The sequence below is a fragment of the Meles meles genome, chromosome 14, assembly GCF_922984935.1.
Source record: "Meles meles chromosome 14, mMelMel3.1 paternal haplotype, whole genome shotgun sequence".
In the NCBI taxonomy this organism is placed as follows: Eukaryota; Metazoa; Chordata; class Mammalia; order Carnivora; family Mustelidae; genus Meles; species Meles meles.
Window position 1 is genome coordinate 25,034,369 of NC_060079.1, and position 13,823 is coordinate 25,048,191.

General features: G+C 37.4%; 1 protein-coding gene across 2 annotated transcripts in view; it reads right to left on the minus strand.

Annotated features, from left to right (window-relative positions):
- Window positions 1-13,823, minus strand: part of CDADC1 (cytidine and dCMP deaminase domain containing 1) — a 43,076-nt gene that overhangs the window by 4,859 nt on the left and 24,394 nt on the right. For both annotated transcript variants that reach the window (XM_045978056.1, XM_045978055.1), the window contains 3 exons: window positions 9,139-9,188; window positions 5,113-5,282; window positions 1,897-2,086 (listed from right to left, as the gene is read on the minus strand). In XM_045978056.1, the coding sequence (XP_045834012.1) occupies window positions 1,897-2,086; window positions 5,113-5,282; window positions 9,139-9,188 (410 nt within the window). The remainder of the gene's footprint in view (window positions 1-1,896; window positions 2,087-5,112; window positions 5,283-9,138; window positions 9,189-13,823) is intronic.

The window sequence follows — 13,823 nt, forward strand, 5'->3', positions numbered from 1 at the left end:
TGTAAGCTTCTGTTCACTTTTACAAAAGAGGCACCTCTCTCATCTCTCTTTTCTTCCAGGGCCCTCCTTTTCTTTTAAAAATCATTATAAATTTAAATAAAACTGGAAATAAAAAAACAAAAATAAATGACAAAAATAAAAAGGGTAAATATTTATAATACTTCACACACAGAGAAACTAGACAATGTTTTATAGTTTTAAACTTTTAAATATAAATTATAAATATAAATATATAAGTGTATGTATTCATATATAGAGAGACAGTTTAAAAAGTATTTTTTTGGTGACTTATATGTTCCAGGGACTGTGGACAGGAATGTAAACCGGAAATTTTTTTTAAAGATTTACTTATTTATTTGAGAGAGAGAGAGAGAGAGTAAGTGTCAGGGTGGGGGGGAGGGGCAGAAGGAAAGAATCTCAAGCAGATTCCCCACTGAGGGTGGAGCCCAATGTGGGGCTCAAACCCATGACCCTGAGATCATGACCTGAGCTGAAATCAAGAGTCAGTTGCCTAACCAACTGAGCCATCCAGATGCCCCCGTAAACTCGAAATTTATAAACAATTGTATGCTTTTTATACCCATCGCAAATTCTTGTATATAAGTGTTACATTAAAGGCCAGAATTATTGTTAAAAAGCAGCATATGATTCTGGGCAGGATCCTTTTGCTCTATAGAACACTGGGACAGCTGATGAACTTCTATTGGCACCTGTGGATGAAATGGCAGTAATGTATCAATGACAATTTCCTGAGTTTTGTGGCTGTATTATGGTTTTGTAGGAAAATCTACTGGTTGAGGAAATATATAATAAACTATTTGACAGTGATCTGGTTATCATGTCAACAAGCTACTCTCAAAGGTTTCTGGGGGGAAAAAGTTCTTTGTAACATTCTGTAACTTTTCTGTATTTTTTTTAAGTATTTATTTATTTATTTGACAGAGATCACAAGTAGGCAGAGAGGCAGGCAGAGAGAGAGGGGGAAGCAGGCTCCCCGCTGAGCAGAGAGCCTCATGTGGGGCTCGATTTCAGGACCCTGGGATCATGACCTGAGCCGAAGGCAGAGGCTTGAACCCACTGAGCCACCCAGGCGCCCCACTTTTCTGTATGTTTAAGATTGTTTCTGAAAAGAAGTTTTAAAAGAAACCTACATAGTGAAACAGTTAAAAGTTCTAAGTTTTCCATGAACTACTTCAGTCCTTTTTTTTTTTTTTTTTAAATATTAAATCCCTTCTTTTTCTGATCTTTCCCATGAGAAACATGTGTCATAAGTGCATGCACGTGTGTGTGTGTGTGTGTGTGTGTGTGTGTGTAAGTCCCTCTCTTGGGTAATCCTAAACTATTTTCACCTCTATTTACCACCCACACCAGAAGGGCAAGGGAAAAGGTGGGTCAGAGATTTTCTTTTGTTAGCCACCAGATGGCACCAAAGGGACCATTAATTTAAGATCTGTAAGATCAAGACTATGCAATTCTTTAGAAACCTATTAATTCAGGGGGGCGCCTGGGTGGCTCAGTGGGTTAAGCGGCTGCCTTCCGCTCAGGTCATGATCTCAGGGTCCTGGGATCGAGTCCCGCATCGGGCTCTCTGCCCAGCAGAGAGCCTGCTTCCCTTCCTCTCTCTCTGCCTGCCTCTCTTGTGATTTCTCTCTGTCAAATAAATAAAATCTTTAAAAAAAAAAGAAAAAAAAAAAGAAACCTATTAATTCATAAGATAGAGAGTTTAAGCTGAATATCTGTAATAAGGTGAGTGCTTACACATAAAAAATAAACTCAGTAATAATAGTTGGTTGGAACTCTTTAAAAGCGTGGGAATCACTAATTTAAAATATTCAGCAGGGTACCTGACAATATAATAGAAAGCATACTTGAAAAAAAAATGTGTTATGTACTTACTGTAAATTTGCTAACACCCTCAAGTTCCCCAAATCTCATGTAAGAGATGTCTGCCTTCTTTTTTCCAACATCTACATCTCCGGCATAGATCTGGTTTATGCCTGCTCCTTTAATTAAAGGTACACACTCATCACATGGGCACTTTGTGACAAAAATCATACTTCTTTCTTCCGGTTTTATTTCTTGACACCTATGAAAAATGTACAAATATTAGAAAGGTAGCTTCCAAAAGGAGAGTTATATTTAGAGAAATCCTTAAATACTAAAATTGAGCTGATTTTAGAACAGATTTATATTATAAACAATAGTAAACTTTACTCTAGCCAAATTAGTGAATTACAAAATATATAAACTCACAAAATGTTAATATACAATCTGAACGACAATAATGATAATTCATTTATTTATTCTAAGCAATCAGTAAGATGTTCAGTATTAGATTACAAATAAAAATGGGCAAAGTCAATGGTCAAATAATCTTCGACAAAACAGGAAAAAATATTCAATGGAAAAAAGACAGTCTCTTCAATAAATGGTGCTGGGAAAACTGGACAGCGATATGTAGAAGAATGAAACTCGACCATTCTCTTACACCGTACACAAAGATAAACTCGAAATGGATAAAAGACTTCAACGTGAGACAGGAATCTATCAGAATCCTAGAGGAGAACATAGGCAGTAACCTCTTCGATATCAGCCACAGCAACTTCTTTCAAGATATGTCTCCAAAGGCCAAGGAAACAAAAGCGAAAATGAACTTTTGGGATTTCATCAAGATCAAAAGCTTCTGCACAGCAAAGGAAACAGTCAACAAAACAAAGAGGCAACCCACGGAATGGGAGAAGATATTTGCAAATGACAGTACAGACAAAAGGTTGATATCCAGGATCTATAAAGAACTTCTCAAACTCAACACACACAAAACAGATAATCATATCAAAAAATGGGCAGAAGATATGAACAGACACTTCTCCAATGAAGACATACAAATGGCTATCAGACACATGAAAAAATGTTCATCATCACTAGCCATCAGGGAGATTCAAATTAAAACAACATTGAGATACCACCTAACACCAGTTAGAATGGCCAAAATTAGCAAGACAGGAAACAACGTGTGTTGGAGAGGATGTGGAGAAAGGGGAACCCTCTTACACTGTTGGTGGGAATGCAAGTTAGTGCAGCCACTTTGGAGAACAGTGTGGAGATTCCTGAAGAAATTAAAAATAGAGCTTCCCTATGACCCTGCAATTGCACTGCTGGGTATTTACCCCGAAGATACAGATGTAGTGAAAAGAAGGGCCATCTGTACCCCAGTGTTTATTGCAGCAATGGCTACAGTTGCCAAACTGTGGAAAGAACCAAGATGCCCTTCAACGGATGAATGGATAAGGAAGATGTGGTCCATATACACAACGGAGTATTATGCCTCCATCAGAAAGGATGAATACCCAACTTTTGTAGCAACATGGACGGGACTGGAAGAGATTATGCTGAGCGAAATAAGTCAAGCAGAGAGAGTCAAGTATCATATGGTCTCACTTATTTGTGGAGCATAACAAATAACATGGAGGACATGGGGAGATGGAGAGGAGAGGGAGTTGAGGGAAACTGGAAGGGGAGATGAACCATGAGAGACTATGGACTCTGAAAAACAACCAGAGGGTTATGAAGGGGCGGCAGGGGGGTGGGGGGGGGTGGGAGGTTGAGGAACCAGGTGGTGGGTAATAGGGAGGGCACGTACTGCATGGAGCACTGGGTGTGATGCCAAAACAATGAACACTGTTATGCTGTAAATAAACAAAAATAAATAAATAAAATAAATAAATAAAATAAAATAAAAAAAAATGGGCAAAGTCAGACACTGAAAGAGAGGGAGAGAAGGAGAACAAGAACAGTGCTATCTACATTAAGAACTCTGTAATGCCACAGTTAGGGGCTAGAACTAACATCCTCCTTACAAGTTCACCATGGGAGATTAGACGTTAGCTCATCATGGGAGCCAAAAGATCTGACCCTTATCTAGTACCTACCGGATGTTTAATAAATGCTTGTTAAATTGCTAAATGAATACATAAAATCTGGTTTGAGTTACAATTCCTTTCTCTTCCCTGAGACAGGATGCTTTACTTTAACAAACATTTGGCTTTGACAGATTCATGCCTCCATACAAATGAAGCAAGTCAATCTGTAATGATGAGCCCAAGGACAAGAACAGAGAATTGTTTGCTGGGGTAGTTTAGTATGAAGGAATGCTCTCATCTGCATTTGCTGGTTCTTTGGTTTCCACTGCTCTCAGTCAGCTGTCTTACACCACTGCCAGCCGTCTAGATCCATCTCCCTAGTTCAGACCCATTCTGTTTGTCTAGATCAAGGCAACAGAATTTTATGCATCTTGTCTACTTAATACTCCTTCAAGATGGTCTTGAAGCATCTGGTGCTATCTGAAGCACGAATAGCTTCCCTTCAAGTAAGCATCTCCAATTGCCACAGTGGTGACTACCAGACTTTCAAAACTCAGCTCAAATGCCAGTTCCTCCTTGCAGCTTTCCCTTCTCATGCCCCTCCATCTGTCACAGGCCCTGAATTTCCACAGGACTTTGTGTTGGCCTTTCCCAGAAAACCCATCATCTTAGCTTGAACAAAGTCTTACACTGAGGAGCACTATGACCTCCTCAAGGACAAAAGCCAGGTCTTACTCAGTTTTGAATCCCCTAAGATCACTCCCTTAATGGTAAATGTGGAGAAATGTTTGTGGAAATGATCTAGATTAACATCTGAAGGGAGATAATGCAAGTTATCATCTCCAACAAAAACCATGTTAAAGCAATTCGGTTCAGAATAAAATCTATATATTCATAGATACATGTGCCCTAGATTTAGGAAAAAAGGATATCTTACAATTCGGAAATATGGAAGACCCTGATGACAAACTTCAAGCAGTTTTATATTGGAGACAAGGAAGACAAGAAAAAAAATAGGCTCGTTCAACAAATTTAAAGGCCTGGAGGACCTCTGACAATGGCGTCAGGTCAGGCAGCAAACAGCAGATATAACCAAAATTATACTTCTGAAAAGAATATTTCTTAGAATTAAAAAAAAAAAAGAAATAAATTAAGCTAAAGGAAAACTAATTTCAACTAACCCTTGCCATGTTTTTTTTTTTTTAAGCCCTTGCTATGCTTTCAAAAAAAGACATGCAAGCGAATTTCATACCTAAATGTCAAGGCATTCTGCTCCGCATGTACAATGTATCTGAATTTCCTTATTTCTCTGTCCTTCTGTTTGTCATCCATGTGTGGGAAGTCAGCATACTCGGATCCAACAGGAAAAGCATTATAACCGCATCCTATGAAGTACATCGCGCCTGTTCCATCACAACTTCTCTGTGATAGTGAGCAAACCAACAAAGGTGAGTTGTCAACATTCTTAAAAAAAAAGGCAACTGAGAGTGTATTTTAAAGCCTGGTATTACACTTTATTTAACTAATTCCATTTTCTATGACCAAAAAAAAAAAAACAAACCAAAAAACAAACCCCAAAACCAATCTTACATCCTTCTACTGCAGTATTGTCTTGTCAAAGCTAAATTTCAAGAAGGCTGATCATTTCTGATATATAATCTCAAGGTAGTCCTTGAGATTAAACACTAGCCTGAGATTAAACAGTCCTTGAATTAAACACTAGTTTAATCAAACACTTGTTTAATTCAAATTATTTCACTTGACTCCGACATCTCTCCCCAAATAGGTTACAAGATCCTGGAGAATGGAAACCACGTTTTATGCCTCTTTTCTGTGCCTTGAAGTACATTTGTTAGAGTGTTCCATATATAACAGGTCTCAATAAATAATTGTTAATTTCATATATGCTGTTCTACCAGTTAACAAAGTCAGAAATTCTAAAAATATTTTGAACAATTTCTATTATTGAACTAAAAATATGCTATTGTGATACAGCTGAAAAACAAAAAATGTGCTTTCCTTTTTAAAAACTTTTTACAAGATTTTGTTTATTTGAGAGAGAGAAAGAGAGAGCACATGCAGGGGAGGGGCAGTGGGAGAGGGAGAAGCAGACTGCCTGTTGAGCAAGGAAACCGATGCTGGGCTTGATCCCCATGACCTGAGCTGACAGCCAACTGACTGAGCCATCCAGATGCCCCCCGCAAATGTACTTTCCTTTAATATTCATATTTATTGAGCCTCTATTGTATGTTTATATATATTATAGACATATTTTATATATGTATTTACAATGGAATTTTTAATTTAAACAGCTCTTTTTTATCTCTCATAGTCAGTGGCCTATTACATATAATATGAATGGTATATCAGTTACTAGAGTGAATACCATACAAATCATAAGTGTTTATAATAATTTGGAATATGCTATAAACCTTGGTAAATTTCAATATATTCTAACTATTCATGTGATAGTTTCAACAAACTCATTACTATGACCTCTTCTTCTAAAAAAAGATTTTATTTATTTATTTGACAGAGAGAGAGAGAGATCAAACTAGGCATAGAGGCAGGCAGAGAGAGAGGGGGAAGCAGGTTCCCTACTGAGCAGAGAGTCTGATGTGGGGCTCGATTTTAGGACCCTGAGATCATGACCTGAGCCGAAGGCAGAGGCTTAACTCACTGATCTACCCAGGGACCCCAGTATGACCTCTTCATAAAAGTCTTTGTTATGATGAGCCAACAAAAGCTTACAAATAAAATGTTATCTCCCTAGTAATAATAATAAATTATTCTTGAGCATTTACATGTCAAACATCATGCTGAGTTTTATATGTATTATTTAATTTAATCAATCCGTACAACAACCTTGACAGTAACACTATTAGTTGTTCCATTTTATGGATAAGGAAACTGAGGCCCAGAGAGATGAAACTTATCTAGGGTCACAATGCTTAGCAACACAGCCAGAATTCAAGCCCGAGTTGCTAGACTCCATACCCATGTCTTTCCACTTTACCATGCTGCCTACTATAGATAGCTTGATTGGAAACTTAAATTCTTACAAGCACTTGAGAACCAGATGTTAAGCCAAAGGCTGCTGGGCTTTCATATAAACAAATGAGAGTTCCAACCATAGGCCAGGCACTGTACTAGGTGCCAGGAATACAGCTATAAACAAGACACAGAATCCTTGCCCTCATGAACCTTATAATCTGGAGATAAGAAATTGTGCACATAATTTCAACTGTGGTGAGTGTAACAAAAAAGTTGCACAGAATGCTACGGGAGTTTTTGGTGGAGGAGTCTATTCCAGTAGGTAGTCATAGCTGGGTAGAGATAAGTAGAGTCAAAAGATCTTTTGAGGGTGGAATTCATAGCACTTGGTAGTTGATTATACGTGTGTAGTAACAGGCAACAGGATGGTGACCACTGATGAAGAAATAGGTTAGCAGGGAAGATACTAGATTGTTGGCTAGGTTGAACTTGACGGGCTTTTGATATAACCAGGGAAACAGTCAAATTACTTGCTATTAAGTCTAGTGAGGCAAAGCCTCAGCTTCCTACTCCTCTTTCAGTCACACTTGTGGTTGCTAAGTGTCTCTTGACTCCATGCCCTTCCAATCCACCCTCAAAACCTCCAAGTCCTCATCACCTCCTCTTTTTAACTCCTTATTTGCTGTGTAGCCCCACTAAATTCCCCCTTTTGTATAAATCTGATCAAATCATTTTCCCATCTCAAATATTCTTGGATTGTACTATCCAACAGAGTAGCCACTAGCCACATGTGGTTACTGTGAATTGAGACGTACTGTAAGTATAAACTATACATAGGATTATGGAGAGTTACTGCTCCCCCCAAATGCAGAATATTTTATTAATAGCTTTTATATTGATTACATGTTGAAAGAGTATTTCTGGCTATTTGATTAAATAAAATATATTCTTAAAATGAAATTCATGTTTCTTTTATTTTTTATTATTTTTTAAAGATTTTATTTATTTATCTGCCAGAGAGAGAGAGAAAGAACAAGCAGGGGGAGGGGCAGGTTGAGGGAGAAGCAGGCTCCCCGCTGAGCAAGGATTCCCAATGTAGACTGGATCCCAGGATCCTGGGGTCATGACCTGAGCTGCAGATAGACGATTAACTGACTGAGCCACTCAGGCGTCTCATCTTTTTATTTTTTTTTAATGCGGCTCCTAGAAAATTTAAAATTATGTGTGTGACTTGCCTTTTATTTCTACTGGTTAGCTCTAGAGTATCCCACTGTTGAAAAGATAAAGTCCAAACTCTTTACATGGCATACAGATTTCTTCACGGTCCAGTCTAATTTTTTGCTACTCTGCTATAGAGTATAGTCTAGCACGTAGAGTGCATACTATATGCCAAATCACTTGAATTTTCCCACTTTCTCTCTCATATCCTCTCCCTCTGCATGTTATCCTCCCAGTCATACTAATTTACTCTGTCTGATGTCTTCCTACTCATTCTTCAAGACTAATAAATAGCACCTTACCTCCTCCAAGAATATTTTACTCATTTCTCCAAGCAGCAGGGAGATTGCTCCTCCATGCTCTCCCAGTGTCGTGTTATAATTACAGTTGTATACCAGTTACACAGTTATACGCAGTTATATACAGTTATATACAGTCTTTTTTTGTTCCTCTGTCTCCATTAATAAACTATTTAAGGCCAGCAAGGGCAGAAAATGTGGTCTTTAGCTCCTGTTTACTGTGGCACAGTGCCTACCCTGTAGAGGTGTTTAATAAATGTTTGCTAAATGAACGAGTCTATCTAGACAATTGTTGCGGGAATGATCAACTTTTTTTTTAAAGATTTTATTTATTTATTTGACAGATCACAAGTAGGCAGAAAGGCAGGCAGAGAAGAAGGAGGAAGCAGACTCCCCACTGAGCAGAGAGCCCGATGTGGGGCTCGATCCCAGAACCCTGGGATCATGACCTGAGCCGAAGGCAGAGGCTTTAATCCACTGAGCCACACAGGCACCCCAGGAATGAGCAACTGTTTACAGAATTTAGTAAAAGCACCCATACAAAATATTAACCCCAATGGGTCAATAAAATGTAATGCACTTAAGATCGAACTATGTTTAAACAAAATCAAGGTTAAATGTCTAAAGAATGATTTCCAGGGGTGCCTGGCTGCCTCAGTCAGAAGAGCACACAACTCTTAATCTTTGGGTCATGAGTTTGAGTCCCGTGTTTGGTATAGAGATTTCTCAAATAAATAAAAACTTAAAGAAATTATTTTCATACTTACAGATTTTCCTTCTGCCCAGATGACTGCTCCAACTCCAGTTTTATGATCCTCTGAAAGATAAATGACATTTAACTCAGTAAAGATTAATTTGTTAGTTTCAGAAACACATTTCCAAAAATAATACATACTGTTGAAACATAATTCATAATGTAGCAACAATCCTTGACATCTTCACTAATTATAGAAATACATTTTTATTACTAAATAAATTTATTTAGTAAAAAATTACCACGAAAATAAATACTTTTAAGCATGGAATATGGAACTAGGTACTAAATAACCAGGCAGGGTCACTACCAACCCAGTCACACATGATCTATATGCAGAGCTCATTAAAACGGCAGTGCCCATGGTCAGATTACTTCAAAGCTGCCAGAACAGAGTGTAATTTTATAGATTCTCCATTAAGTCAGTTTCTAAAAGACTATGTCTAACAGATGATGAAATTGATTTAAAAAGATATTTCTGAACTAATGGATTTAATGTGACAATAATTCCCAACACTCAAATCTGTCTTCTACCACTCTAACCATGGAAAATACATTTTGCAGAAATGTCCTTGCTAAGAAGGAGTTCAAACTTTTAATACAAACAAAAGCAAATTTTTATTTGTTTTATATTTGTGTATAAAACCCTTTCCTGACCTTCAGAGTTTACCTGAAGGGGAAAAGAATGGCAACTTAGTGAATGATGCTCATTTCTGAATCAAGTGCCAGAAGTTATAAACACGAGATTATAATTTCCTGCAGAACCCAAACTTCTGCAACAAATAAAGCTGTATTTCTTAAAACCATTAATCTGAAACAGAAAGCTTTAAAAAACCAAAATAGAAATTCTGCATATCAAGGATTGACTTTTTCTACTAGTACTAGGGTAAGTTTCAAATTTCTAAGACAATGATACACTAATAACAAAAACATAGTATTTATCAAAATCTTAACAAGGGACTGATGTAGTTAAGTAGGTACACTTATACAGAGATGGTACCAATCATCTGAACTTACTCAGATTGGTAAGGAGTAAATGAAACTATAGTTGTACCCTACAATTTCCTAAAAGTTAATCCCCCCAATGATAACTTTATCCTACCCAGACATTAAAAATGAGTTTGCTTTATAAATAAGTTAAGCTCTAGAAGTTATGATAACATAATGAAATCCCCCATCTTCAGTTCAAGTAAGCTCGGGTTTTCAAAATTATATCACAAAGCATCTGTGCAATTTATCTGAAGCACTTTTTATGCATCATCTCATTTTTACCCTACAGGTAAAGCAGCTATTTCCTTTTCTAGATGAGAAAACAGACTTTTGATTTAGTCAAGTGACTAAAATGTAGCCCTCCAGATGACCTACCCCTCCCTCTGATGTTAAGAATTTAACAAAGATTTCTCTCTATTGACTGCCCAAGTAGACAGTGGTGAGGGTCCCTGTATTCATGAAACGTACAGTCCGACGTGGGAGGGGAAACACAGAAGCACCTGTGTGCCATGCTGTGCTAGGAAGGAAATGAGAAGTGGAGGGTATTGGGAAGGCTTGTTCTAGAGTGGAGATTCATGAAAGAGATTGTGGTGTAAACAAAATTTTGTTCCTTCCAAGACCTTCAGAATATACCATGATGTGGAAAGAATACAATTATAGCTTTACGCCCATTTCTAAGGCAAGTGGCAGAAGCTAAAAACATAAGATTATATTTGCCTGAAACACCAAAATCTTTAAGCAAAATTATCCTTAATATATGTATAAACCTGAAATAAAAAAATGAGAGACTGAAATAGAAATTCTTCATGTTAAGGGCCTATTTTTCCTACCATTGACACAAGTATTTTCCATGTTATGTTTTTCCAGTCCCAGGAGCCACTTTTTCTGTTTCAGTCGAGGGACAGACTAAACATTGTCACGAGGGGGAAAATGTGATTTTCCATCAGTATGCAGCTCTACTATCTAGCTAAATCTAGTTACACCAACAGAATATTCTTTACTATGCCTTTTAAGATCAGAATAAATTTCATCCATGCTAGATGGAGATTTCCCACGGCTCCAAGGCTGGATGGCAGATGAGGTAATTTCTCAAGAATCTTTCTGTATCTGTAATTTTTACAGAAATTGCTCCCCATGATCTGATCATTCACAAGATTTTCTCTGTACATCCTTTGAAGGAAAGGTCAACTTATAATCACTGAGCCCAGTTCCTGAGGCTCTGATCACAGAAAGTCAGAGAATTCTTTATCCCATGGCTCTGGAACACAGCTGTGGCTATTTAACCCCTGATTCTGGGGTCATATCAGAGTATGTCCGTAGCCCACTTCATCAGAACCACTGGATGCTTGTTAAAAGGAGGGCCTCCCAGCTCCCATGGACATCTGAAGCAAACTCTCCAAAGGAGTCAGGCAGGGCTCAGGAACCCATAGTTTTCATGAGCATCCCCTCTTCACAGGCATACTGCAAGCTGAGAACCACCAAGTTATGATTTAAAACAGTTAACTTTCGTGGCTACTCCAACTTACATTCATCACCAATGTCGTGGTTTAGGAGGAAGGCATAATCCTCAGCTTTGGAAAGCACTTAGTCTAGGGGGAAAGAGGACCCAAAAAAGATAAAAAATCACACTTGAACCAGATGGGTAAGGGGCAATGCCCTCCTCACTTTTCCCCCCCTCTAGAATCTCAATGAACACTGTCACTTTTTTGCTAACTCCAAATGTCCTTTAATGGTATCTCTGGGGATCCTATTTATTCAGCATTCAAAAAGCAATTAAGCATCTACTTCTTACTTTAAGAATTCTGTTGTTAGAGGTTTTGGAATTCATTTTACTCATGCATATTTTTGAATGAAATGGATTAAAGAAATGGTGTCTTCACTTTGAGAGCGAAATAAAGTCAAAGCAAACTGAACAGAGTGAAATTAAAAGTCTGGGTTATTCGGAGAACACCCTATCATGGGGATATCTACCTTGCTGGATTGTCCTCAGTGTTCAATGAGATACATATATAAATTTCCTGGCTCTAACATATTCAAGGTGCTCAATAAATTGTTACTGTTATAATTTATCATCAGTGAAGAATACAAGTCCAGAATTCCTTATTAATCCCTTGTATCAAATGTTTTTTTGGGACAGCCTGATGTACTTCTTTTGTGGCCACACCTGACCAAATATTTAGTGCAAATATCCATACGTTTTACTCCATATGTATGTGCTTGATTACAGTGTACCGCCTCAGGCCCCTCCCGGAGTGCTGTGTCATATGCAATACATGTAACCATATTACCTTTCTAAAATCTGAAAAATTCTGGACTCCTTTTCATCTGGCTCCAAGAATTTTGGAGAAGGGATTGTGGACCATCTACATTTGGATATAAAAAGATTTCCTTTATCCATTCAACACACTGTGCTTCAGTGCTAAGGAAACGGTGATGAACACATGGCTCTCTTCCCCAGAGGAGCTGCCAGCGGAGCGGACTGCATCCCCGAGACTTGCATCCTAGTCACGATTGGGTGCCAGGCAAACAGTCACGCACAATCAAAAATTTAACCTTGAAAAATCTTTTCAGTTATCCATCAAGTGCAAAAGCACAACATTATGTAATAAACTCTGCACAGAAATAGTGGATAATTTTATAATTATCCACAGAATTAGTGGATAACTTTATAATTTATTACAAATTTGTAAGATACTTTATAAGTATCTTATAAAGAACATGGGACAAATTTGTATCTATACAAAAAAAAAAATTTGTATCTATACATTACCACATCTTTTTTTTTATTTTTACCACATCTTCAAACACTGGAATCATACATGGTATGATTCATATTCATGATTTGTATTCATACATATTCATATTCACATGTATTCATATTCATACATGGTATGATTCTCCTATGAGAAGCAGGAGATACTGAGATCAATTAAAAGAACAGTGCATGCCCATCTCACTCTGGAATCAGATGAATTCTTATTAGCAAAGGGGAATTAGTGAATTCTGGCTATAACAGTGATTCCCATTTATTTTGTCCTTCCAGAAGGTTAAGAGAAAAATTCTTTATAAAGCTGATTTTTTGGTCAAGACACTAATGCATGGCCCATGATACAACATAATGACATTAAATCAGACTTTTACACAACAGTTGTTTGGAATCATACAGTTTGTGCCTATAGTAGAACCAAATTCTTTAATAAAAATTGAGTGATTATTAACCTTGCTAAAGATCAGAATCCCTTGGAGAACTTTAAAAATTCATAGGCCTAGGCCATATCCTTACAGACTCGGTTCAGGAGGTCTGGGTTGGAACTCAAACATTTGTACTTTTAATAAAAGTTTTAATGGTGATTCTGATATATTGTCAGTTGAGAATCTCCATTCTAGTGAAAGTACTTTGATTGTGGTCTTTGTTTAGAATATACTGCAGACCAGTGGCATTTGTATGAACCTTTTCTTATGATTTTCTTTCTTCTTTTTCTTTCTTGGGATAAGCTAAAAAATATCCGACATTCACCAAATCTGCTCTACTGCTCCTCCTGCCTATATTTTTCCTCCGCTTTCAAAGTTACATGTAAAAGTGATCATGATTTTACTTTGAAAAATCTTATGCCTGGTAAGATGTGAAAACATTGTTCTATAATTGGAAATACAGATGCCATCTTTCATCACAATAACAAAAATTCCCAAGTAACACTTTCCTTTTTT